Source organism: Mesoplodon densirostris, chromosome 9 (genome assembly GCF_025265405.1).
Source record: "Mesoplodon densirostris isolate mMesDen1 chromosome 9, mMesDen1 primary haplotype, whole genome shotgun sequence".
Classification (NCBI taxonomy): domain Eukaryota; kingdom Metazoa; phylum Chordata; class Mammalia; order Artiodactyla; family Ziphiidae; genus Mesoplodon; species Mesoplodon densirostris.
The window spans coordinates 77,317,758-77,344,672 of NC_082669.1; the positions used below are offsets into that span (position 1 = coordinate 77,317,758).

Here is a 26,915-nt window from a genome sequence, read left to right on the forward strand (position 1 = left end):
TCAATCAAAATTTAAAGCATTGTTTAATAATTTTGGTTTAACTTTAAATACGTAGTAAAAATAGGCCTTCTTGTCATGTTCCTGACATTGGAAAAGCTTTTAGTATTTTCACCATTGAGCATATTCTTGATGGATAATTTAAGTAGAATGTTTAAAGAATATGTTCTTTCATTCTCAGTTAACTCCAAGAAAGTTTTCATTGTATGTTTTATCTTAGAAATTGGTTTTGAAGTCAATCAAGTTCTTTTTAAGGATCTTTTGAGGTGTTTATATGATTTTCCCTCATTGACAAACTGATATATCAGTCTACCATATTAAGTACAAATATTAATCTATCCTTACAATTCTGGAATAAATCCTCATTGGTCTTTTAACTAACTGTTGAATTCAATACCCAATATTTTATTTTTGATATAATTTTAAGTTAGATTTGTACATGATTTTATTTTCTTAGTATTATCTTTTTAGGTTTTGGTATAGTGGTATATTTGTTCTATTTAAAAAATTGGGTAGGCTTCCTTATTTTTTTCTATTTGTGCATCAGATTATTTGGTATGGAAATCATCTTTTAAGTTTGAAGGAACTCATCTCATTCCTCTACCTAGGATACTTTCTTTCTCAGTTTTACTTGTCCTAACCTTAGCTTTTCCTTCAAAGCTCATTTCAAATGTGACTTCCTCTAGGAAGTTTTCCCTGATTGCCCCAGATGAAAATATTTTCTTCCTTTGATTTCTCATAGATTTTTCTGTTAGGTGACTGAAGACACTTCATCTTTTTTGTATTTTCCTTCTCTGTTGTTGCTTAATTGCTTTTAAAATGTACAAACTACACTAATTCACACAATTCAAACAAGTTAAACTACACAGAGTAAAAAGTGGAAGTTCTTCTTCAGGACTTTGCCAAAGCCACTCCCATTCATAGAGGAAAACAGTATTACTCTCAACATGTTGGCTGTAGACTCTACTTCAAATCATAGCAGGTAGGGGGGGTGGGGGGAGGGTTGTTAAAGATGGAGGCACCTGTGCATCAACCCCGACCTCCTGAATCAGAGTGGCATGGAAGTGGGACCTAGGAAGCTGCACTTTGATCATTCTTAATCATACTAAAATTTTGTGAGTCATTGATCTTATCCTCTTTCCAAGTGTTAATAAGAATTCTTATACAAACATATAATTCTGTTCTTTGGTTATTATATTCCTACTACTGTTGTTTGACTTGCTTTTTTAAAAATTTATGTATTTTTAATTTATTTTTGGCTGCATTGGGTCTTCGTTGCAGTGCGCAGACTTCTCATTGCAGTGGCTTCTCTTGAGAAGCACGGGCTCTAGGCGCACGGGCTCAGTAGTTGTGGCTTGCAGGCTCTAGAGTGCAGGCTCAGTAGTTGTGGTGCACGGGCTTTGTTACTCTGCGGCATGTGGGATCTTCCCGGGCCAGGGCTCGAACCCGTGTCCCCTGCATTGGCAGGCGGATTCTTAACCATTGAACCACCAGGGAAGCCCAAAATATGTATTTTTTAAAGCCACTAAGTTTATAGCAATTTGTTACAGCAGTAATAGAAAATTAATACAGCTTGTAATTTTATCTGTGTGCTCTCCAAGTTTGAATTAACTATAACTGAAAGTTTCCTCTTTCTTTTTGAACTCTTGAGTTCTTTTTGAATGCTTTGGAACAGATTTTAGAAAATATCATTCATAGAAGTTTGATAAAACTCACCTGTAAAACTACCTGGTTTAAAGGTTTCTCCTTTTTAAAGGAGAAAATATTTGACTCAGTTTTCGATTTCTTTTGTGGCATCCCATTTTCTACCTTGTATTATAATCTTCATGTATTTATTTTGTCTTTCCTGCTACACTGGAGGTTTTTTGAAGGCATAATCTGTCTGATTTATCTTGGTATCAGAACTCAGAATGTAAACGTATGCTTTGCATAATGTAATGCAAACACTTGTATGCATATCTTATTCAACTTTGCATCCCCACAGCACCATATACAGTGCCTACTCCTTATGAAACTAGTTTCAAAATTATATAGTCAGTCAGACAACCACATTTATTAGGCACCTCAGGTAATGTGGTGAAGGAACATAAGATTTGAAGTTAGACCCAAGTTACATTCTGGCTGAGCCACTTTTCTATCTATGTAACTTGAGACAATTGCTTAATATTTCAAAGATTATTTCCTCACTAGTACAATAATAATAATAATAGTACTTACTTTGTAGGCTTGTTCAGAGGATGAAAGGCTTGTTGAGGCAATGTTTGTGGAGTGCTTACTTAGCATAATACCTGATATGCAGTAGTTTCAATAATGCTTGTTATTGTTATAATGACTATTGAAAGGATTTTTTTTAGAACTGAATGGCATTTTAAAAAAATGTGTCTTTTCTGTTGCTCCTGTTGTAATTTTCTAGACTGTTGTCATGTCAAAAGTGGGTACCAAGTCTCCAGTTTGTTCTTGTGTACAAGGCCTTTGTGGTTCCGGAGCTTTAGTTGGTTTTCAGACAAGTACTCTCCATGAATGAGGTTACACTCATAACTTGGGATGTGATAGAAGCAACAGTAGGTGTGCTTTTGTAGAGCTAGAGAAGTCGGCACTTTAGCAACTGAACTATGTTTCAAAGGTTTTCTTCCTGTTTAATGCTGGAATATCCCTAATCCCTTCCTACTCTTAAATAAATTGGCGATTCTCCTAGTTCATATTAACTGCCATCATTTATATTTATGGAAACTCCTTCGTGCTTAATGATTAGACAGTTGAATCAAACATACTGAAGTGGTTACCCATCTTTATGAAATCATATTTTAAAAAGACAAGACAATCTTGTGTTGAGATTTGTTTTGTGGTTTCCATTGAAACCTTGCAGGGTAGGTTATAACAAACTGGGTATCTTCTATGTCATTTGCTGGGAATTCATAGGGGAGAAAATCCAATATAAAATTAACACTATTTAACTTGTTCAGTTGGTTCTAAGGAATGGATATCAAGATCTTGAATCGAGTGGTGATGGTGGCTGTGAAATGGTTAATGTGTGTGGAAGGCACAGAACAGGCAAGACTAAGAGAAAGTAACAGGGCTTTTAAAGCCTATTTGCTAAAACAAATAATACTATGTGTTATATCCCTACTATGTGACAAGATTGTGTTACTTGCTTTATATAAATTGTTTTTAAACCTATCTTCAACACAGCAAAATGTGTGGATTAAGAAATAAGTCCTGAGGAAATTTGCCCAAGATGTCATAGTATTTAATGGTGGAAACCTATCTGGATATAAAGTCATTGGGCAGTAGTTGGAATAATGTATCCCTTACACAAATTAAGAAACTGCTGGAGTACCACTTCTCTTGTGGAGCTGAAAGATATCAATTAGCTAAATCTTCCTTTTTATTATGTAGTAAAGGTAATGATGGCTTACAAACTTAAATTATTTTATTGGCAATGAGAGAGAGGTGGGGGTTGGATGTCACAGAGACATGGTGAGAACGGATCTGAGATTAAGATACAAGAAATCTAAATGGGTAGGAGTAAGCAAGCGGGGGGAGGGGGAGAAATTACTTAGTATTGATCTAAGCTACATTTTATACAAACCAATTTAGACTTTTCTGAAGTATAAATTGAGCTATATCCTGATTCTGAGAATACATTAAGTAATAAACAATATAAAACAGACCTAGACCTTCCCCCCTCCCCACCCCCCCCAAAAATTCATAAACTAAGTATTGGTAGTGAAGCTGTGTCATCTCGCTTGCATTCTATAAAGTAAAATGAATTCATCTGCAAATATTTATTGATCACCTGTTTGTGCAAGGCACTTTTCTCAGCTGAAGATACAGAATAGTATGGAAGAGGGCCTTGCCCATATATATAGACAAACAAGGAAAAGGATAAACTTCAGATAGAGTGATGCAGAAACTACTTTAGATTATGTGGACTGGGGAGATCCTCCTGAGGACGTGACATGCAAGCTAAGATCTGATAAGCAAAAAATCAGCTAGCCATGCAAATCCAATATAAGAGGGAGAAATTCTAGGCAGAGGGACTAGCTGTTGCAAAGGTGAGCACAGGCTTGGTTCTCCCTTGCCCCACCCCGAGGGGGTTAACATTGAAGGTGAAGTAGAGAGTGTAGGAGGTTGAACTGGGAGAGGCAGGAAGGGGCATCATTTATATTTGGTACTTCCATGACAGATACCCATATTTAATTGCATCTAGATTGGTTATGAACAGTGTGCCATAATCACATGAACAGATTTCATTGATATGTATCACCAAATGCAGCAGTGCCAGAATATACTATTCTTCAATTTTAAAGTTTTTCTTGTTTCATATTAATGCAAATGTATTTTTTTTTCTTGTTACATTGTTAGCTCTGAAGAGCACAACAGACACCTATTCCTTACAGTACCTAGGCTAGTGTAATAGTGTAGTAATGAAGCCTCAAATGATGAATCAAGCAGGACTAAGGAGATGGTTTGTGACATTCTAACTCCCATTCTATAGCTCATTCCAATTGGCATCATTCTCCAGGCCACTGGGGTCCCTCCTACCTTGATAATACTTCTGGTCACACAAGATCCAGACCTTTTCCTATCAAAATGTTAACTTTTATTAAATTCCCAGGTCTCTATTTTTCCACAGTAACCTGCACTCTGGTACTTTAATCTGTGCTAATATTTCAATGGGATTGAACAACATAAAAGCTCCTTTTTACAGTCAAGCCATTAGACCCTCTTTCTGCCTCAGGTCTGTTTCCTAAGCAACTTTCTACTTGCAGGCAGGCTCCAGGGATTTAGCTTGCTTACCTCTCTTCCTGCCAGCAATCATGCATCTACTTTACTTCTAGGCCTGGCTTTGGGAATGTTATCTCTTAGATTCCTAGTGAACAAAGGCCTGTGGCGATTTAAAAACTATAATTGTTTCTGGATGACTTTATCTTTCCTACATATTTTAGCCTGTCTCAGCAAACTCTCTCCAAACAGGGGATATGTTACAGGACAAGAGTTTGAGGGAGAACTAAATTAATACTGGCCACGGCCATGTTTGTATTCTTTTTCCTTGGTAGAAGGCAATGGGAATAGCTGGAGTGGCATTAGTTAACTCTAGGAAAGATTTGTAGGTCTAGGGAATAAATGTAAATGACTTACATGTGGATTCCATAATAGCCTCATGTAGACTGTATCTGTGACAAGTCATATTCTTCTAGATATCTGATTCCCCCCACACCAGCTCAAAGGTATATGGAAAGAACGTTATTAGGAGATTATTGATTTACTTGGTTGTGTCTGCCTTCAATAGATAAGACATACAGGCAATAAAAATGCATGTACATTCTCCTGGCTATTCTCTGTAAAGAGGTGCAAATAGGCCCAGTGCCAGGAAATGCTACCAGGCATTGTTTTGTCTTTTGAGTAATGCTTCCTACTACTTTTATCGTTTACATGGGTATTCCAACCCAACAATATTAACAAATTTATGTTTTACAGTCTTATTGACAAATTCAAGAAACAATCCTGCAGTCAATGCCTATGACCTAATTTTTTGTATTTTCCTGTAAGTTAAAAAACATAGGTACCATCTTTGGTACTACTGATGGGCCCAATCTTAGAAATTGTTAAAATCTATAGTGCAAAACAGTTATCAATATATTCAATTACTAAAGACAAGCAGTGACATGAATAACAAGTGCTTTATATTATTGCAAAAAGTGGAATAGCTATTAATTGAGCAAAGGTGTTCTGTTTAAAAATAAAATTCACAGTTGAACACTGCTTATGTAGACTCAAAGTTACCACTCAGTAATGCCATCTGTAACAAATTCTTATCTGAAAAATACATACTAAACTAACAAGCTCATTCTGAAACAAATTTGGGATAAAACATACATTCAAACTTGAGTTTAAAATAAATTAAGAGATTCCAATTATTAAGGTTTGAATATCTCTAAGACAAAATAGGGTTTAGAAAACCTAATACTTCTCTCCTTTTTATAACATTTAGAGGTCTTAATTTGTTAGCTATTGTAGCATGCTTGTTTATTTGGGTATTATGTAATATAGGCCACCACTAATAATTTTGGGGAGCTTTGTGTTCAGTTGATCATGGACATGAATTTTTTATTGTGAACTATCATGCAAGTTACTGCAAATCAAGTTTTTGGAACAAATAAAATAATTATAATACAAACATTCTTTGTAATAAACGTTTGTATTATATGTTTTTTGGGACTAGTAATTTAGAGGTATTTGTTTTTCACCTTTGCTAACAATTTCCAACACCAAGAAGGAGCCAGATCTTAAGTCTACATTCTACTTACCTAGTATGTGGACTCTTGAAGAGGAATACCATTGCAGCACTGTGCTCAGAAAGTGTGGGAAAATGGAGCAAAAGCTCAATTCTATTTTTTCCCTGCCTTTAACAATCAGAATTTTTTTCAGTTTGCACTTTTCTGGAGGGATGAACAATACATCCCTCGTATCTACAATGTGTTTGTGATTTGCTAAACAGTTTTTGTTGTGTTTAAAAATTTTTTTGCCTCCTGTTCTATTTAGGAAACAAATTAAGGAAGTTAAGCAGGAGCAAAGGTATAGGATCAGTAGGCAATCATTCCTAGATACAGATGTTAACTCCACGTAGAATGCTTGTCGTCTTCATCAGATCGTAAGTTCCAATGAAAGCAGGGGACTGTGAACACACCAAACCCTGCTGTTTCCCCAGCATATTGCATATTTCCCCAGCATATTAGAATTCAAATATCTGTTTAATGAATAAAGAACTCTTTCACATCATGAGAAAGCCATCTGCTGCCCTAAAATAACTGATATACTTAGGTAAATTATCTTGGATGTAATTAACTTTCAAGGAAAGCAGGGTATGATATAGTTGACATATAATGAACTAGAATTTGTTTGTTGTCCTTGTTCGTTGGTAAATAGCATGATAATGGGTAAGTCACTTGAGCTCTCTGGATCTCAGTGAATGAATTTATGAAATTAAGGGACTGGACTAGATGAAAACAGATAGAAAATTCTAAGTCATTTAAGTTTTAAATTGCTTCCCAATTCTGAAATCACTTAGTGAGATTAGGTCAAGACCACAAAACTTTCAGTTCGTAAATAACAGACAAGGCATATTAGAAAATTTAAAATTTTTAATAAATGTGCTTTGTTCACAAAATGTGAAAAAATACAACAAACACAAACATACATTTTCAGGTAAGCCACCTCCCACCACTTGGCAACTACCATATAAACCACTTGATCTAGTCATAATCCTGAAGAAACCAAGCAAATGATCATTTATTTGTTTTTGAAACATCAAATTATTTTGGAGAATACTGTTGTGAATGTGACAGGAGGCCCCTTAACTTCTTCATATCCAAACAAAATCATTCTCAAGAGTACCCATACAGTATTAAAGGCTCTAATAACTTCTTGTGTCATTACATATATAATCTGGCACCAAGCCACATGACTGCTTATATTTTAACATTTATATGTTGAATTGGCTTTGGTGGAATATGTATTAGTTTAAATCCTGCGCCAACCTAATTTTGAAGATGAATTTACAGTAGTAACAAATTAGATTTATAAATCCAAACAAATTTATACTAAGTGAGAGTATAGGTTTTTATAAAGAGATTTTTTCTTTAAAGTACTACTTAAAATACATCATGCACACTTTGGAGCATAAGCAGAATCAACATCTGTAAACAATCAGAAGAATTTATAGCACCAACATTTTAGCTGTAACACATGGGCTAACTCCAAGGTCATATATCAATACTTACACCAGCCTCTCAAAAGCACTGTTTTCATTTACTTTCAAAGCACTTTTGTTTGGTATGTTGCTTTTCTTTGCCTTTAAGATAGCATTTAGCCAAATCACAGAAAACGGACCGTATGGTAAAGGAGGTACTAACAACACACATTTCTATGTTACCCTGAACACAGTGTTTTTTTTCTTCTTTTGGGCGAGTTACAAGACTTGACCTGTAGTTCTTAATTGGAAAGAAAGTCCTAATTATTCCTTATTATTAAGTAATCTTATGCTATTGAAAGTAAACGAAAAACTTCAAGTTATTTCTGGCAAATTTGAGCAACCAATATTTATTGCATTTACTCAACTTTTAGGTTAATTACAATCTTGTTACTTTCATTAATTTAGAATGTGAAATTTAATTTGAAATATTGGCTATACACACTCAACCATTTATATCTTAAAGGGTAAATTTTTTATTTCTAAATAAAGTTTGACATTCAGAGTTAACTACAGCAATTCACAATAAGCACAAAAACACTTTTATCAGAGTAAAGAAGTTCAGTTTATGAATTTAGGATCAACTATTGAAAATGCAAATTTCCTTTAAAAACGCACACACACAACATTAACCATGAAATCTGAAACTGTGATATTTCAGTGCAAAAACCTCAGTATGAGGTAATTTTAATGTAATAACCACTTGAAAAAAAATCCACACAGTGGCACTCTTAAAAATGATAGTTTACATGACAATTGCTGGCTGACAAGACAATGTGGACTAAATGTTCTTAGCCATTTAAACTAATCTTGTCTTGTTGGACATATATTTCTCCTTAATCATTTGCTTCTGATTCAGAAACACAGAAAGGCATTTATCAATGTGGAAAGGGAAAATTCCCACAGCCAACTAATGGTTCATATATTCAAAGAAAAATTTCTTCTAGGATTTAGATAGAAATTAGAATACCGAAACGTCAAAACCATTTTATGAGATTACCAGCAGAGGGTTAATTTAAAATTTTTCTATATAATTCCAGACTTGTAGTGCAGCACCTCCTTAATGGAAAGGTGAGGACCCTATTAAGGTTGGTCTAGGTAGAACATAAGCTCTCTTACAAGTGCAAACCCTTTCACAAATGTGTTTCGGGTCAGTATTGAGTATTATATTGTTCCTTGCTTAAATAGAAAATTTTGTAAATGAAACCTAAATGTAAAAAAGTAAAAGTGAATTCTCACCATTAAATATACTTAACACCAAGGCCCAAATCAACAAGAAAAATATGAAAACTCTATTTTGGCAATGGTGTTTACTGTACTATGCTAATCAAATTAGAATACATACTTTGGGGGAAATATCTCCCCAATGTCTGATGCTGCCAAATGAGCAAGCAAGAAAGAATAAGAATTATCAATTCCAAAAAGTTTGGGGAATGTTCAATCATCAGACAAAACTGAGCCAAAATGGCTTTCTATAACAGGTAACAATTTCGTTAGAAAAAAGAATAAGTGCATCACAAAACTACTAAACCAATCTATCTCTGTCACATTTAACTTGTGAGTCATCAAAGTGCAATCTACAGCTTTCTACATATCTTAGTTTCTCATTGCAATGGTTTAAAGTCAACACTGAAAAGATGAAAATAAGAAAAATACATAGCAAATTATGCTTCATTTTTCACAATAGCACTAAAGAGAAAAAGGTACCTTTCTATAATATCTTAGTGCTAAATGCTAAAATAACAGTGGTTTCTGCTATGACAGGAGTCACTCTGCGTGAAACTTTAAGCTTTCTATATAAGAATAAATTTTAAAATCCAGAAGTAGAAAAAAATAGCAAACTCTGTAAACCTTTGCATTTCTTCTATGCAAAGCAGGTTTTAAGTACTGAGTTCATGTTAGTACTTCTGATTAGTGTAAGCAATTAAGTTTACGAGTCTGGACTGAAAGGGCCTTTTGCTTTTATATTAACTTAAAAGTAATATGGGATCTTCTAGCTCATAGAAAGGAATAGAGCTGGATTGACTTTCTCCAGAATCTGAGTCGTATGGAGCATCAGGGAGCTCTGTGAAACCATATGCTAGCTGTTCATCTTCTATATCTGATCGAACGTAGCAGGAAGGGTTAGAATATTCCTCATCTTCTATACTGTTGAAATCTTGAGGAATATATAACATCCCTGGGTAGTTCCTACTAACCAAGTCACTTGTGGTTTTTAGGGAGGTTTTTCTAAATGCCATCAGATGCATATGTGAAAATTTTGAATACTTGAAACGTTTAAAGCCCAGGGACTCTATAGCAATCTTCCAGCTTTTCATCATCATAGCGTGACGGTTCTGATGGGAGGAATCAGGTGTGATGATAAGCAATAAACCATTTAACACTAACAGTTCATGGGCTTTCTTGCAGCAAATCCATCGCTGGTAAGGTGATGGAAAATAGGAAAGAAGGAGAGAGAAAACAACCACATGGAAAAGTTCTCCAGGAAGAGAATCAATAGGGTTTTTTAGCTGCTTCAAAAAGGCATCTATAGCATCCTGTGCAAGCTGGAGTGGTTGCTGAAGCTGCAAATTCAGGAAGTCACATTTATACACACTCTGCAGAAAGGGAAAAACAAGGCATGTTAAGAATTTTAAGATTACCTCCACCTAATTACATAAATTTTAAACCAAGCTATTTCATTGCATTTCTATATAATTCAAGCTTTAATTATGTACCTTTCCCTTATAAATATTCCACTTGCACAGACTTATTCAACCAAAACTTTTACTCAGAAAAATCTCAGAGTAATTAAGCCCAAAGAATTTCTGTCATTATTTTAAAAAAATATTTCTGAGTAACAATTAATTAAAAATTAGAAATAACGTTTAAGTATATATATTTTAAAAATAATAAGAGTTTATTTAAAATCTTATTTGGGTAAGAGCTTACAGGGGCGATTTATTTCTAAACTTAGTCATATTTATATTCACTTAAACATTTATAGTTACCAAAAAACAGGTTTATATAAAAATAACTTTAAATAAGAAATACCATGAAATAAAGATGAATCTAAGAAGTCAAAGAGGATAATGAAAGCAGTTATAAATGTGTAAAAGCAAAATACCAAAACTTTTTAAGGTCATGAAAAACATCTTTTCAACCATTAACTTTAACCATCTCAAAAGTAATTTTAATAATATATTGATTCTATTAAATAGCGAATCTACCGCTTGAAACAAACTATGTATTAAATTTAATTAACTGAGTCAAATGACCATGAGATACACTACAAGTAAAGAAACAAACAGCACTGTATCATTTGCTGAATATTAAAACTCTATGGAGATCCTCCGCCTCTGCCCTGAAGGGGCTGGATGGGCGAGTTTGGCGCGATGGCTCGATCCTGGGCGGCAGCGGCAGCGGCGGCGGCGGCTGGAGATGGCAGCGCGTCCTCCTCCCTGCCCCGGCACCGGCGGTGACCGGAGCGAGTGGCCGCGGCCCCCGATGAGACTGCTAGCGGGCTGGCTGTGTCTGAGCCCCGCGTCCGTGTGGCTGGCGCGGAGGATGTGGACCCTGCGGAGCCCGCACACCGGCTCCCTGTACGTGAACCTGACGAGCGGACCAGGGTGGGCTGGCGGCGGCCGCAGGCGGCAGGAAGGACCATCAGTGGTTTGCGTGCAACAGAGAGAAACTATGCGAATCACTCCAGGCTGTCTTTGTTCAGTTACCTTGATCAAGGAACACAGACCTAAACAACAGCACTGAGAAATCGGGCTGGCTATTTATCCAATTATATCACTCTTTTGTGTCATCTGTTTTTAGCCAGTTTATGTCTAGAACATCTATCAATGGGTTGCTAGGAAGAGGCTCAATGTGTTTTCACCAGATCAGTTTCAGAGACTGCTTAAAATTAATCCAGACTGGAAAACCCACAGACTTCTTGATTTAGTTGCTGGAGATGGAGAAGTCACAAAAAACATGAGCCCTCATTCTGAAGAAATTTATGCCACTGAGCTGTCTGAAACTATAATATGGCAGCTTCAGAAGAAGAAATACAGAGTGCTTGGCAGAATACAGGGTTCCAGTATGATATCATCAGCTGCTTGAATTTGCTGGACCGCTGTGATCAGCCCCCGACTTTGTTAAAAGGTATCAGAAGTGTCTTGGAACCAACGAGAGGCAGGGTCATCCTTGCTCTGGTCTTACCTTTTCATCCCTATGTGGAAAACATAGATGGCAAGTGGGATAAACCATCAGAAATTTTGGAAATCAAGGGATAGAACTGGGAAGAACAAGTGAATAGTCTGCCTGAAGTTTTCAGAAAAGCTGGTTTTGTTATCGAAGCTTTCACCAGACTGCCATACCTGTGTGAAGGTGACATGTATAAAGACTACTACGTTCTGGATGACGCTGTCTTTGTTCTCAAACCAGTATAAACATGTGGAGGTTGAAGTCTTCAGAGCCCACCCCAAGAATGTATGCTCCGGAAGAGGGTCTGTGTTCTCAATTTTGTGAAGGGAGGACGTTTGGGGACTGCCATTCTAAATATCATGCAGGAATTTTAAAAGCCAAAATACTAATTATTTCTTTGTAGTGTGTAAAAAATGTTTTTGAAAAACAAAAACCCAACTCTTTGAGGATTTTTATTAACTCTTTACTCTGTAATGCAGGTCACACTCCGATTATGGGAGATATATGTATTTTTTTGAATTTTATTTATTTTTTTATACAGCAGGTTCTTATTAGTTATCCATTTTATACATATTAGTGTATATATGTCAATCCCAATCTCCCAATTCATCACAGCACTCCCCGCCCCCAGCCACTTTCCCCCCTTGGTGTCCATATGTTTGTTCTCTACATCTGTGTCTCTATTTCTGCCCTGCAAACCGGTTCACCTGGAAGATAATTTTTTTATACTTAACTGCAGTAGGGACTCATTCTCAGGCAAAGCAACAGTCATGACTTCACATGGAACCAATAAATATGGATTGTCTTTAATAAAATGAAGACTGGCAATAAAGCTGTCCATCCAGTTGCAAATACTGGTTATAGGATATAGCTACTGATACTCTTTTATGTTTAGAAATTCTATTATTCAAAAAATGTTTTTAATCATGCTAATAAACTTTTTTGGAGATGGAAAAAAAAAAAAACAAAAACTCTGTGGAAATAATCCAGAATAAGAAAGCAGTTTTAAAATTAGATAAAAATTAGTTACCCTTATATATAACAACAGTTAATTAATTACCAAAGATATGAGCTTAATACCTTAGTCCCTCAGTTCTGTTAGTGTGTAGACAAGCTGGTCACATAAGCATCTGGACTATCTATTAGGAAATGCGACACAAAGTTCTACTACATGGAACTACGTGGAAAAAGGTTGTTTTTCTTCTTCCTTTTGCTCCTTTTGGGGTAGGGGGATAGTATAACTGATGTACAACCTGAAGTATAACTGACACACAAACATTTAAAGTGCACACTTTGGTAAGTTTTAACATTTATACACTCATGAAACCACTACTACAATCAAATTAATGAATAGATCCAACACCTGCCAAAGTTTTCCTGTGCCCCTTATATAGTCCCTTCCTTGTACCCTCCCTGTTTTTCCCCTGCCATTAGGCAATCATTGATGTGATTTCTATCTCTATAGATCAGTGGGTATTTTCTAGAACTTTATATAAGTGGAATAATACAGAATAATGTACTCTTATTTTCATACAGCACAATTATTTTCAGATTAATCCATTTTTTTGCTTGTATTGATAGTTTATTCCTTTTTAATTGCTGAGGTAGGCTACTATATTAAGATATACCTTTCATAGATAACTTGGTTGTTTCTAGTTTTTGGCTATTACAACTAGAGCTGCTATGAGCATTCCTGTTTGTCTTTGAATGGACATGTTTCATTTGTCTTGGGCAAATACCAAGGAAGGGGTGGCTGGATCATATAGTACGTGCAAGTTTAGCTTTTAACGAAACTTCAAAACTATTTTCAAAAGCACTTATACTGAGTTTTACATTTCTACCAGGAGTTTATTGCAGTTCCAGTTCCTCCAAATCCTCATAACACTTGGACTGGCCAGGCTTTTAAATTTTAATCATAGTCACAGGTGTGCAGCAGTATATTGAAGTTTTAATTTGGATTTTCCTAATGAGTAGTGATGTTTACCTGGGTATCTTCTTTGGTGAAGTGTTTGTTCAATTTTTTTGCATAGTGAAAAATGACTGGGTTGTTTTAAATGTTAAAAACCTATTTTCTTATTGAATTTTGAGAGTTCTTTATTCTTCATCCAAGTCCTTAATCTGATATATAACTTGAAAATATTTCTCTCAGATTATGGCTTGTCTTCTCATTCTTTTAACAATGTCTTCTTTTTTTATTGAAATATGGTTAATTTATAATATTAGCTTCAGGTGTATAGCCCAGTGATTCAGTATTTTTAGAGATTATACTACATTAAAAGTTATTATGAAATGGCTATATTCCAGAGTGCTGTACAATATATCCTTGTTGCTTATCAATTTTATACACAGTAGTTTGTATCTATTAATCACATACTCCTATCTTGCCCTTCTTCCTTTCCCTCTTCCCACTGGTAATACTAGTTTGTTTTCTATATCTGTGAGTCTGTTTCTGTTTTACTATATACATTCATTTGTTTTATCTTCTAGATTCCACATATAAGTGATATCATATAGTATTTGTCTTTGTCTGACTTATTTTACTAAGCATAATATTCTCTAGTTCCAACCATGTTTTTGCAAATAGCAGAAATTTCATTCTTTCTTTATGGCAGAGTAAGGTTCCATTGTGTGTGTATGTATGTGTATATACCTGTGTGTATGTGTATGTATTTTCTTTATCCATCTGTTGATGACACTTAGGTTGCTTTCCTATCTTGGCTTTTGTAAATAACGCTGCTATGAAAACAAGGGTGCATTTATCTTTTTGAATTACTGTTTTCATTTTCTTCTAATATATACCCAGGAGTAAAATTGCTGGATCATATGGTTGTCTATTTTTAGTTTATTGAAGAACCTCTATATTATTTTCCTTAGTAGCTGCACCAATTTACATTCCCACCAACAGTGTACAAGGGTTCCCTTTTCTCCAAATCCTCTCCAACATTTGTTATTTGCAGACTTTGAGGACAGCCATTCTGAGGTATAAGGTGATATCTCATTGTTGTTTTGATTTGCATTTCTCTAAATTAGCAGTGTTGAACATCTTTTCATGTTCCTATTAGCCATCTGTATGTCTTCTTTGGAAAAACGTCTATTCATGTGTTCAGCCCATTTTTCGACTGGGTTGTTTGTTCTGTTGATATTGAATTGTATGAGTTGTTTACATATTTTGATATTAACCCCTTGTCAGTCATATCATTTGCAAATATTTCCTCCCATTCTGTGGGTTGTCTTTTTGTATTGTCGATGATTTCCTTAGCTGTGCAAAAGATTTTAAGTTTAATTAGGTCCCATTTGTTTATTATTGCTTTTACTTCTTTTGCCCTAGGAGACAGATCTGAAAAAATATTGTTACAATTTATGTCAAAGAGTGCTCTGCCTATGTTCTCTTCCAGGAGTTTTATGGTATCATGTCTTATGTTTAAGTCTTTAAGCCATTTTGAGTTTATTTTTGTGCATGGTGTGAGGGCGTGTTCTAACTTCACTGGCTTACATTCAGCTGTCCAACCTTCCCAGCACCACTTGCTGAAGAGACTGCCTTTTGCCCATTTTATATTCTTGCCTCCTTTGTCATAGATTAATTGACCATAGGTGTGTGGGTTTATTTCTGGGCTCTCTATTTTGTTCCATTGATCTATGTGTCTGTTTTTGTGCCAGTACCATGCTGTTTTGAATACTGTAGCTTTGTAGTATAGTCTAAAGCCAGGGAGCATGATATCTCCAGTTTTTTTTTGTTTTTTTTTCCCAAGACTGCTTTGGCAACTTGGGGTCTTTTGTGATTCTATATGAATTTTAGGATTAATTGTTTTAGTTCTGTGAAAAATGTCATGGGTATTTTGATATGGATTGCATTAAATCTGTAGTTTGCTTTGGGTAGTATGGCCCTTTTAACAACCTTAATTCTTCCAATACAAGAGCACAGGATATACTTCCATGTTTATGTGCCATCTTCAATTTTCTTCATCAATTTTTTTTTTTTTTTTTTTGCGGTACGCGGGCCTCTCACTGCCGTGGCCTCTCCCGCTGTGGAGCACAGGCTCCGGACGCGCAGGCTCAGCGGCCACGGCCCACCAGCCCAGCCGCTCCACGGCATGCGGGATCCTCCCGGACCGGGGCACGAACCCGCATCCCCTGCATCGGCAGGCAGACTCCCAACCACTGCGCCACCAGGGAAGCCCCTTCATCAATTTTTTATAGTTTTCAAAGTATAGGTCTTTCACCTCCTTGGTTGAGTATATTCCTAGGTATTTTATTCCTTTTGATGTGATTTTAAATGGGACTTTTGTTTTTTACTTTCACTTTCCAATAGTTCATTACTAGTGTATGGAAAAGCATAAGATTTCTGTATATTAACCTTATATCCTGCAACTTTACTAAATTCATTTATTAGTTCTAACAGTTTTTTGGTGGAGACTTCAGAGTTTTCTATATAAACTATCATGTCATCTGCAATTAATGACAGTTTTACTTCTTCCCTTTCAACTTGGATGCATTTTATTTCTTTTTCTTGCCTGATTGCTGTGGCTAGGACTTCCACTACTATGATAAAGAGAAGTGTGAGAATGGGCGTTCTTGTCTAGTTACTGAATTTAGAGGAAAGACTTTTAGCTATTCACAGTTGAGTATGAAGTTAGCTGTGGGTTTCTCATAAATGGTCTTTATTATGTTGAGAAATGTTCCCTCTATACCAACTATAAGGACAGTTTTTATCATGAATGGATGTTAAATTTTGTTAGATGCTTTCTGTGTCTATTGAGATGATCATGTGACTTTTATCCTTTTGTTAATGTGGTGTATCACATTAATTTGCAAGTATTGAAATATCTTTGCATCCCTGGACTATATCCCACTTGATAGTGTATGATATTTTCAATGTATTGTTGGATTTGGTTAGTTAATATTTTGTTGAGGATTTCTGCATCTATTTTCATCAAAGATATTGGCCTGCAATTTTCTTTTTTGTAGTGTCTTGCTGTTTTTGGTATCAAGGTAATGGTGGCCTTGTAGAATGAATTTTGGAGAGTTCTGTCCTTTTTAATATTATGGACTAGTTTGAAGACGAAAGGTATTAGCTCTTCTTTGTATGTCTGGCAGAATTCCTCTGTGAAGCTATCCAGTCCTGGACTTTTGTTTGCTGGGCGTTCTTTTAAATTACAAATTCAGTTAAACTACCAGTGATCAGTCTGTTCAAATTGTGTTTATTCTTGATTCAGTCTTGGCAGGTTGTATGTTTCTAGAAATTTATCCATTTCTTCTAGATTGTCCAATTTGTTGGCATATAACTGTTCATAGTATTCTTTTATTTTTCTTTTGGTACCTCTGTGGTATCAGTTGCTATTTCTCCTCTTTCGTTTTTTATTTTGTTAATTTAGGTTCTCTTTTTTTCTTGGGTGACCCTGGCTAAAAGTTTATCAATTTTGTTTGTCTTCTCAAAAACCAGCTCTTGGTTTCATTGATCTTTTCCATTATTTTGGGGGGTTTCTATTTCATTTATTTCCTCTCTGATCTTTATTATTTCCTTCCTCCTGCTGACTTTGGGCTTTGTTCTTCCTTTTCTAATTCCTTTAGGTGGTCCACGATTAGGTTGTTTGAGATTTTTTTTCTTGAGGAAGGCCTGTATTGTGATAAACTTCCCTCTTAGAATTGCTTTTGCATCCAATAGATTTTGGGAAGTTGTGTTTCCATTTCCATTTGTCTTGAGGTATTTTCTGATTTCCTCTTAGATTTCTTAGTTGAACCATTGTTTTTTTTAGTAGCATGTTGTTTTAGTCTCCCTGTTTGTTCTTTTCCCATTTTTCTTCCTGTAATTGATTTCTAGTGTCATACTGTTGTGGCTGGAAAAAACGCTTGATATAATTTCTATTCTCTTAAATTTGTTGAGACTCGTTTTGTGGCCTAGCCTGTGATCAATCCTAGAAAACATTACACATGCACTTGAAAAGAATGTGTATTTTGCTGTTTCATGATGGAATGTCCTGTAGATATCTATTAAGTCCAACTGGTCCATTCTGTCATTTAAGACCACTGTTGCCTTACTGATTTCCTATCTGGGTGATCTGTCCACTGATGTCAGTAAGGTGTTAAAGTCCCCTACTATTATTGTATTCTTGTCAATTTCTCCCTTTATGTCTGTTAGTTATCTGCTTTATATATTTAGGTGCTCTTGTGTTGGATGTATATATGTTAATGAGTGTAAAACTCCTTGTAGTGATCCCTTTATCATTATATAATGCCTTTCTTTGTCTTTTGTTATACACTGTTAAATTCTATTTTGTCTAATATGAGTATTGCTACCCCCACTTTCTTGTCATTGTATGAAATATCTTTTCCATCCCCTCACTTTCATTCTGTGTGTCTCTTTAGCTCTGAAGTGAGTCTCTTATAGGTAGCATATAGATAGGTCTTGTTTTTTAGGCCAATCAACCACTCTATGTCTTTTGATAGGAACATTTAGTCTATTGGCATTAAACTGATTATTGATAGGTAGGTACTTATTGCCATTTTATTACTTGTTTTCTGGCTGTTTTTGTAGTTCTTTGTTCTTTTCTTCTTTTGTTTCTTCCCTTGTGGTTTGATGAACTTTCTTTAGTAGTAAGCTTGTGTTCCTTTCTTTTTAATTTTTGTCTATCTATTTTGTTTTTTTGTTTGTGGTTACCACAGTGTTCATATGTATTGACCTATAATATATCTACTTATTTTAAACTTACAGTCATTTAAGTTCAAACACATTTTAAAAGATCTACATTTTTAATTCCCCTCCCATTTGTGTTTTGATGTCATATTTTACATCTGCATGATTCTCCCTTAACTGTTTATTGCAGTTACAGTTGCTTTCACAACTGATTCTCTGTCTTTACTATATATTTGCCTTTCCTAGTGGGATTTTCCCTTTCCTGTAGATCCTTACTTCTTTCCACTTAGAGAAGGCCCTTTAACATTTCTTTTAGGGTAGGCTTAGTACTGATAAACTATTTTTCGCTTGTCTGGGAAGTTCTTTATCTTGCTTTCTATTCTTTTTCTTTTCTTTTTAAAATTTTTTTATACAGCAGGTTCTTATCGCTTTCTATTCTAAATAATCGTTTTGCTGGGTATCCTAGTTTGCAGGTTTCCCCTTTCAGCATTTTGAATATATCATGCCACTCCCTTCTGGCCTGCAAAATTTCTGCAGAGAAATCAGCTGATAGCCTTACAGGAATTCCCTTGTATATGACTCTTTGTTTTTCTCTTGCTGTCTTTAAATTTTCTCTTTAAATTTGCCATTTCTATTATGATATGTCTTGATATGGGTCTGTTTGGGTTCATCATTTTGGGACCCTCTGTGCTTCCTGTACCTGGATATGAGTTTATTCTCTTTCAGGTTTGGAAAGTTTCCAGCCATAATTTTCTCAAATACATTTTTGATCCTCTCCCCTCTTCTTCCTCTGGGACCCCTATAAGGGGTTTAGCCCTATTTGTGGACTCTCTGTTATATTTCATGGATAATCTTGACACTAATACCACAGTTTTCATTACTATAACTTTAAAATAAATTTTGAAACTCTCCAATACTATCCTTTTAAAAAGTTGTTATTCTAGGACCTTTGGATTTCCACACAAATTTTAGAATACCTTTTTCAATTTCTACAAAAAAACCTGCCAGAATTTTGATCAGGATTGCACTGAATCTATAGATCAATTTTTTGGGAAAATGGATGTGTTAAAGATATTGAGTTTTTCCACTAATAAACACAGTATATATCTCTACTCATTTAGGTCTTCTTTACTTTCTCTTGATAATTTATAGTTTTCAATATACAGGTTTGCCATATATTTGTCAGCTTTATATTTCATATAAATATATGTTCATATATTAAATACTTCATATTTCTGATGCTATTACAAATGGTACTATTTTTAATTTCTAGTTGATTGTGGCTAGTATATATGAATTGATTTTTATATGTTAATCTTATATGTTGCAACCTTGTTAAACTCACTTACTGGTTCTAGTAGCTTCTCTGTAGATTCCACAGAATAATGTAATAGATGATCAATGTCATCTGTGAACAAAGACAGCTTTAGGTCTTATTTTCCAATTTGGGATGCCCATCATTGCTTTTTCTTGCTTTCCTGCACTGGTTAAAACCTCTAGAGAATGCTGAATAGAGATGGTGAGAGTAATCTTATCTTGTTCTTTTTTCAGTTTTTATTGGAAAAACATTTTTCTTTCACTATTAAGTATGATGTTAGCTGTAGGTTTCATTTTTAGTGTATTACTGTGATGAAAAGAATAAGTGGGTTTTTTTATGGTATATGTAATTTTATTTTTAACGATTTTTAAACTGAAGTATAGTTAATTTACAATGTTGTGTTAGTTTCAGGTGTACAGCAAAGTGATTCATTTATATATATATTCTTCTTCAAATTCTTTTCCATTATACATTATTGCAAGATACTGAGTAGAGTTCCTTGTGCTATACAGTAGGTCTTTGTTGTTTATCTATTTTCTATATAGTAATGTGTATATGTTAATCCCAAACTCCTAACTTATCTCCTCACCAAACCCATCCCCCACTATCCCCTTTGGTAACCATACATTTGTATTCTGTCTGTGAGTCTGTTTCTGTTGTGTAAATAAGTTCACTTGTATCATTATTTTTTTAAGATTCTACATATAAGTGATATTATATGCTATTTATCTTTCTCTGTCTGACTTCATTTAATATGATAATCTCTAGGTCTATCCATTTTGCCACAAATGGCATTATTTCATTCTTTGTTATGGCTGAGTAATATTCCATGGTGTATATATACCATATCTTCTTTATCCATTCATCTGTTGATGGACAGATAGCCATGTCTTGGCTATTGTAAATAGTGCTGCTATGAACACTGGGGTGCATGTATCTTTTCAAATTGGAGTTTTCTCCAGATATATGCCCAGGAGTGGGATTGCAGGATCATATGGTAACTCTATTTTTAGTTTTTTAAGGAACCTCTATACTGTTCTCCATAGTGGCTGCACCAATTTACATTCCCATCAACAGTGTAAATGGGTTCCTTTTTCTCCACACCCTCTCCAATATTTATTATTTGTAGACTTTTTAATGACGGCGATTCTGACTGGTGTGAGGTGATGCCTCACTGTAGTTGTGATTTGTATTTCTCTAATAATTAGTGATATTGATCATCTTTTCATGTGCCTGTTGGCCATTCATATGTCTTCTTTGGAGAAATGTCTATTTAGGTCTCCTGCCCATTTTTTGATTGGGTTGTTTTTTTGATACTAAGCTGTATGAGTTGCTTGTATATTTTGGAGATTAATCCCTTATTGGTAGCATTGTTTGCAAATATTTTCTCCCAGTCTGTAGGTTGTCTCTTTTTGTTTTGTTGATGGTTTCCTTTGCTGTGCAGAAGCTTTTAAGCTTAATTAGGTCCCATTTGTTTATTTTTGTTTTTATTTCCATTACTCTAGGAGACAGATCAAAAAAAAATATTGTTGCGATTTATGTCAGAGTGTTCTGCCTGTGTTTTCCTCTAGGTGTTTTATAGTATCTGGTCTTATATTTAGGTCTTTAATCCATTTTGAGTAGATTTTTGTATAGGTGTCATAGATTGAGTATTTTTTTTTAACATTAAACCAATCTTACACTCCTAGAATAAATCAAACTTAGCCATGATGTATTATCCCTTTTGAAATACTGTTTGGTTCAATATGCTAGAATTTTGTAGACAACTTTTCTGTCTATGTTCATGATGGATATGGTCTACAAGTTTTTGTTGTTGTTGTTCTGTAATGTCTCTGGTTTTGGTATTGGGGTAATGGCCTCATAGAATAAGTTGGGAAGTGAAGCCATTTGAGCCTGGAATTTTCTTTGTGGGAAAGTTTTTAACTGCCAATTCAAATTTCTTTAATACATTTAGGGCTACTGAGGTTATGTATTTCTTCATGAGTGAGCTTTGGCAGTATGTGTCTTCCAAGGAGTTTGACCATTTCACTTAAGCTGTGGAATTTATTGGCAAAAATTTTTTGTAATATTTATTTTCCTTTCTTTTAATATTGGTAAAATATACATGATGTCACACCTTTCTCTTTATTTCCTAATCAGTATGGCTAGTGATTTATAAATTTTATTGATCTTCTCAAAGAGTGTTTGCTTTAATCAGTTTTTCCCTACTATTTTCTGAAGGTTTTCTATTTCATTGATTTCTGCTGTAATCTTTATCATTTTCTTTCTTGTATTTTGGATTTAATGTGGACTTGTTTTTCTTCCTAGTTGGAAAGTTGATGTCATTACTTTGAGACCTTTCTTATTTTTCTAATAAAGGTGTTTAGTATTGTAAAATTTCCTCTAAGTACTATTTTAGTGATTTTAGTGGCATCCTATGCATATCTTATGTTTTTGATATCATATGTTTTTATTTATCTTCATTTGAAAATATGGTCTAGGGCTTCCCTGGTGGCACAGTGGTTGAGAGTCCGCCTGCCAATGCAAGGGACATGGGTTCATGCCCCGGTCCGGGAAGATCCCACATGCCACGGAGCAGCTAGGCCCGTGAGCCATGGCTGCTGAGCCTGCATGCCCAGAGCCTGTGCTCCGCAACGGGAGAGGCCACAACAGTGAGAGGCCTACGTACCGCACAAAAAAAAAAAAAAGAAAAAAAAGAAAATTATGGTCTAACTTTCCTTGTGAGTTCTTCTTTGACCAATGTTTTAATTGTTCCATCAGTTATTGAGAGAGGGGTAATGATATCTTCAACTATAATTTTATAAATGTCTATTTGTAATTGCTACTTTATCAGTTTTTGGTTTACGTATTTTGAAGCTCTGTTATTAGATGCATATATATTCTTGATGAATTGACCGTTTTATCATTATGAGATGGCCATCTTTATTGCTGGTAATATTCCTCTGACATCTACTTTGTCTGACTGTAATAGTGCCACAGTGCCTTTCTTTTACACATCCTATTTTGTGTGTTTATAACTGAAGTGCATTTCTTATAGGCAACATATATTTGACTCTTGCTTTTTTAAATCCAATCTGACAATTTCCACCTTTTAATTGGGGTATTTAGGCCATATCTATTTAATGTGATTATTGGTAAACTTAAGTTTAAATGTATGATCTTGCTATTTATTTTCTATGTTTGCCATCTGTTCATTGTTTCTTTCCCTTTTCTGCCATCTTTTGGATTAAAGAAATTTCTTTGTAATTCTATTTTATCTCCTTTGCTGGCTTATTAGCTGTAACTCTTTATTTTACTGGTTGCTTTAGAATTTATAGTCTGCATCTTTAACCTATCATAGTCTACTTTCAAATAGTATTTTACCACTTCATATATATTATAAAAACCTATTACTATACATATAGTATATTTCCCTTTCTCCCCTCTTGTGCTTTTGTTATCATACATTTTATTTTTATATAGAATATAAACTCTACATTACAACTGACTCTTGAACAACACGAGTTTGAACTGCATAGGTCCAATTATACATGGATTTTTCCAAGAAATATACACTTAGTCCTCTGTATCTGTGGACATGGAACCCAGGGATATGAAGAGCCAACTCTAAGGACCTGAGCATCCACAGACTTTGATATCTGTGGTGGTGGTGGGCTGTCCTGGAACAATTCCCCTGGTGCCAAGGGTCAGCTCTACTATTAGTTAGCTTTTATCAAGTTCAGAAAAATTCTGACCATTATTTCTTTCATTTCTTTCTGGGGGGGACTCTAATTATGCTTATATTTGGCCATTTGAAATTAACTCACTGCTTGCTGATGCTTTTCCATTAAAAAAAAAATCTCAGCTTAATTTTGGGTAGTTTCTATTGCCATGTCCTCAGTTTAACTTTTCTTCTTCAATATCTAATGTACGGTTAATCCCATCTAGTACATGTTTCATATCATAGATCATAGTATCCATCTCCAGAAGTTAGATTTGGGTATTTTTAATTATCTTCCATGTCTCTACTTTACTTTTTGTTCATACAGAATACAGTCATAATGTCCCTATCTTAATGTCCTTGTTTCCGAATTTTAACATCTGTGTCAGTTCACAGTTGGTCTCTGCTGGATGACTGACCTCCTCATTGTGGGTCCTATTTTCTTGCTTCTTTACTTGGCTGATTACTTTTTTTTTTTTTTTTGAAAGAAGATGTTGGGGGGCTTCCCTGGTGGCGCAGTGGTTGAGAGTCCGCCTGCCGATGCAGGGGACACGGGTTCATGCCCCGGTCCAGGAAGATCCCACATGCCGCGGAGCAGCTGGGCCCGTGAGCCATGGCTGCTGGGCCTGTGCATCCGGAGCCTGTGCTCCGCAATGGGAGAGGCCACAACAGTGAGAGGCCCGCGTACTGCAAAAAAAAAAAAAGAAGATGTTGGGGGTAGGAGTTTACTAATTAATTTTTTATTTTTGCTGTGTTGCGTCTTCGTTTCTGTGCGAGGGCTTTCTCTAGTTGTGGCAAGAGGGGGCCATTCTTCATCGCGGTGCACGGGCCTCTCACTATGGCGGCCTCTCTTGTTGCTGAGCACAGGCTCCAGACGCGCAGGCTCAGTAGTTGTGGCTCACGGGCCCAGTTGCTCCGCGCCATGTGGGATCCTCCCAGACCAGGGCTCGAACCCGTGTCCCCTGCATTAGCAGGCAGATTCTCAACCACTGCGCCACCAGGGAAGCCCAGCTGATTACTTTTTTATTGGATGCTAGGAATGGTGAATTTTACTTTGCTGCATCCTGGATGACTTGGTATTGCTATAAATATTCTAACTTTGCTCTAGGATGTAGTTAAATTATCTGGACACAGTTTGATCTTTTTGGTTTTTGTTTCAAGATTTGCTAGGTGGGACTAGAGCAGCCTTCAGTCTAAGGCTAGTTATTCTCCACTACTGATGGCAGGCTTTTCTGTGTACTCTACCCAGGCTACTGTGATTCTTGAGGTTTCCAGTGTGGCTGGTGGGAAGGGTGCTACTTCCAGCCTGTGTGAGTGTGCTGGGCACTATAACCTCTAGATCTTTGAGGTGGTACTTCCTGCAGTCTCATGTAGTTTCTCACAGACATGTACTGATAAGTACTCAGCTGAGTACTCAGGGAGGATTCTTTGCAGACCCCTGGAGTTTTCTCTCTGTGCAGCTCTCATATCTTTGGTACTTTGTCCATGAGCCCTAGCTGTCTTGGTCTCTCAGGACTCTCATCTCTGCCTCTACAACTCAGTACCAGTTGGACTCTGCTTGGGATCACCTGTTTGTGCCACACATTGGAAACTGTCTGAAGGCTGTATGCTGGTGCAACCATATGGCCCATCTCATTTGTTTTCCATCTCCTGGGGATCACTGTCCTTCATTACCTGATGTCCAGTGTCTTGTATATTATTTTGAATATTTTGTCCACTTTTTAGTTGCTGCAGGCAGGGGGAAAGAGGATCAGTCTGGTCCCTGTCACTCCATCTTGACTGGAAGTATAAGTTTCTTCCCTTTGTTTTAAAATTAGTTATAGTGTACTGGAATTATCAAAGTCTGATTCTACTACTGAACTCATGTATAGTAGTTCTTTTGCCTTCTCTAATGGCTTTACAGTTGAAAATTTATAGCCCTATCTATAAATAAGCTTAATATTTTAATATTTGAGCCTTAGGTTTAGATCAAATGGTCATCATGTCTTACCAGTCCTTGAAGGACATCTCTAATGTGTGTCTTGAGGAAGGAAGGGGAGAGAATCCATGTACAAATCCACCTGCACTTTAAAAATATAGCTTCTAATGGCCCAGGAGTTCTCTGCCGTGGTAAGCTAAGAACAGCTGTTTTACCGTACAGCAAGTATCTGTCTACCTTTAGGAGATAAGAGTAACGCTTTTAGCATTTTCTTATTCGTCAGTGTTAGTCATATAGATTCAATATAGACAGTCAAGCTCATAAAAATTAAAGAATAAATTCATATGAAAGTTGACTCTTCATGCAGGAACTTTTCAATAATAACAGCAAACATTTCTTTAGCGCTCACTATATAACAGGTGCTTTGTTAGGTGCTTTAAATACTTTTTCTCAAGTAAACATGACAACAATCTTATAAGGTATGGTCCATTACAAACCCCACTGCACAGACGAGAAAACTGAGGCTCAGAGAGTCAAATCAAGGTTGAAAATAAGATTTCATTATTTTATTCAAGAAGTATTTCATGAGTACTTAGTATGCCAGGCACTCCTCTAGGTACTGGGAATATAGCAGTGGAGGAAAAAAAATCTCTGAGCCTGAGTTTATACTCTACCACAATCTCTTTATAGCAATAAAAATTTGTAAAAAAATTTTTGTGTCTGGTGCCATATCAAAAGTAAAATGGCAAATGTTATAAACTTATGTCATTGAGGGAAAAAAAAATCTAATTTTAAAAGCAGAGGAAACATTCTTTGTAAAGTTAAGTAGTTTTACCTACTAAGTACAAATATCTGGGATTTAATAAAGTTTTGGCTGTCTCCAGAGCCCCTGCTCTTTCCACTATTTCATAATAGCTCTACATCAGAGTACATTTCAGAAAGAGATGCATTAAAAAATAAAATAAGGAATCTTTGCAACTTACTGAAGTTTCTTGATTGAAATGATAGATGATAAACAGGGAACAAAACAAAATGAAGACAAATATGGTACTGGTCAAATTAATATTAGTTAACTAAATGCTCAAATTTTCACAAAATATACTTTTAGTTTTGAATAGAAATAGTCTCTTATCAACTTGTACACAAGAAATATATTTGCTATTTCAGGAATGTAAAGACAGTGCTTTCCTTTGTGTATATATATATGTAAAATATGTAAAATATTATATATGTAAAATATTCACCTCAAAACAAACAGAACTATGCATACCTCTACAGCAGGTACGATATCTATGCCAACAGTTAGAAATTCTTCAAACTTCAGAAATGGGTTAAAGCAGCTGCCAACATCAAGTAATCTGATCTTTCCTGAGGTTTGTAGCAACCTAAAAATAGATAATTTTCATTATGCTTTTTATAAGATGA

The 26,915-nt window shown here is 35.5% G+C and overlaps 1 protein-coding gene and 1 pseudogene across 1 annotated transcript in view; one reads left to right on the plus strand and one right to left on the minus strand.

Annotated features, from left to right (window-relative positions):
* Positions 1-7,124: 7,124 nt before the first annotated feature.
* The window catches only part of BMT2 (base methyltransferase of 25S rRNA 2 homolog), an 88,130-nt gene continuing 68,339 nt past the window's right edge, over positions 7,125-26,915 (minus strand). The window contains exons 4-5 of the mRNA XM_060108052.1: positions 26,761-26,875; positions 7,125-10,347 (exon numbers count right to left, since the gene is read on the minus strand). Coding sequence (XP_059964035.1) covers positions 9,718-10,347; positions 26,761-26,875 — 745 coding nt within the window. The 3' untranslated portion in view covers positions 7,125-9,717. The remainder of the gene's footprint in view (positions 10,348-26,760; positions 26,876-26,915) is intronic.
* On the plus strand, positions 11,156-12,213 carry LOC132496161 (protein-L-histidine N-pros-methyltransferase-like; annotated as a pseudogene).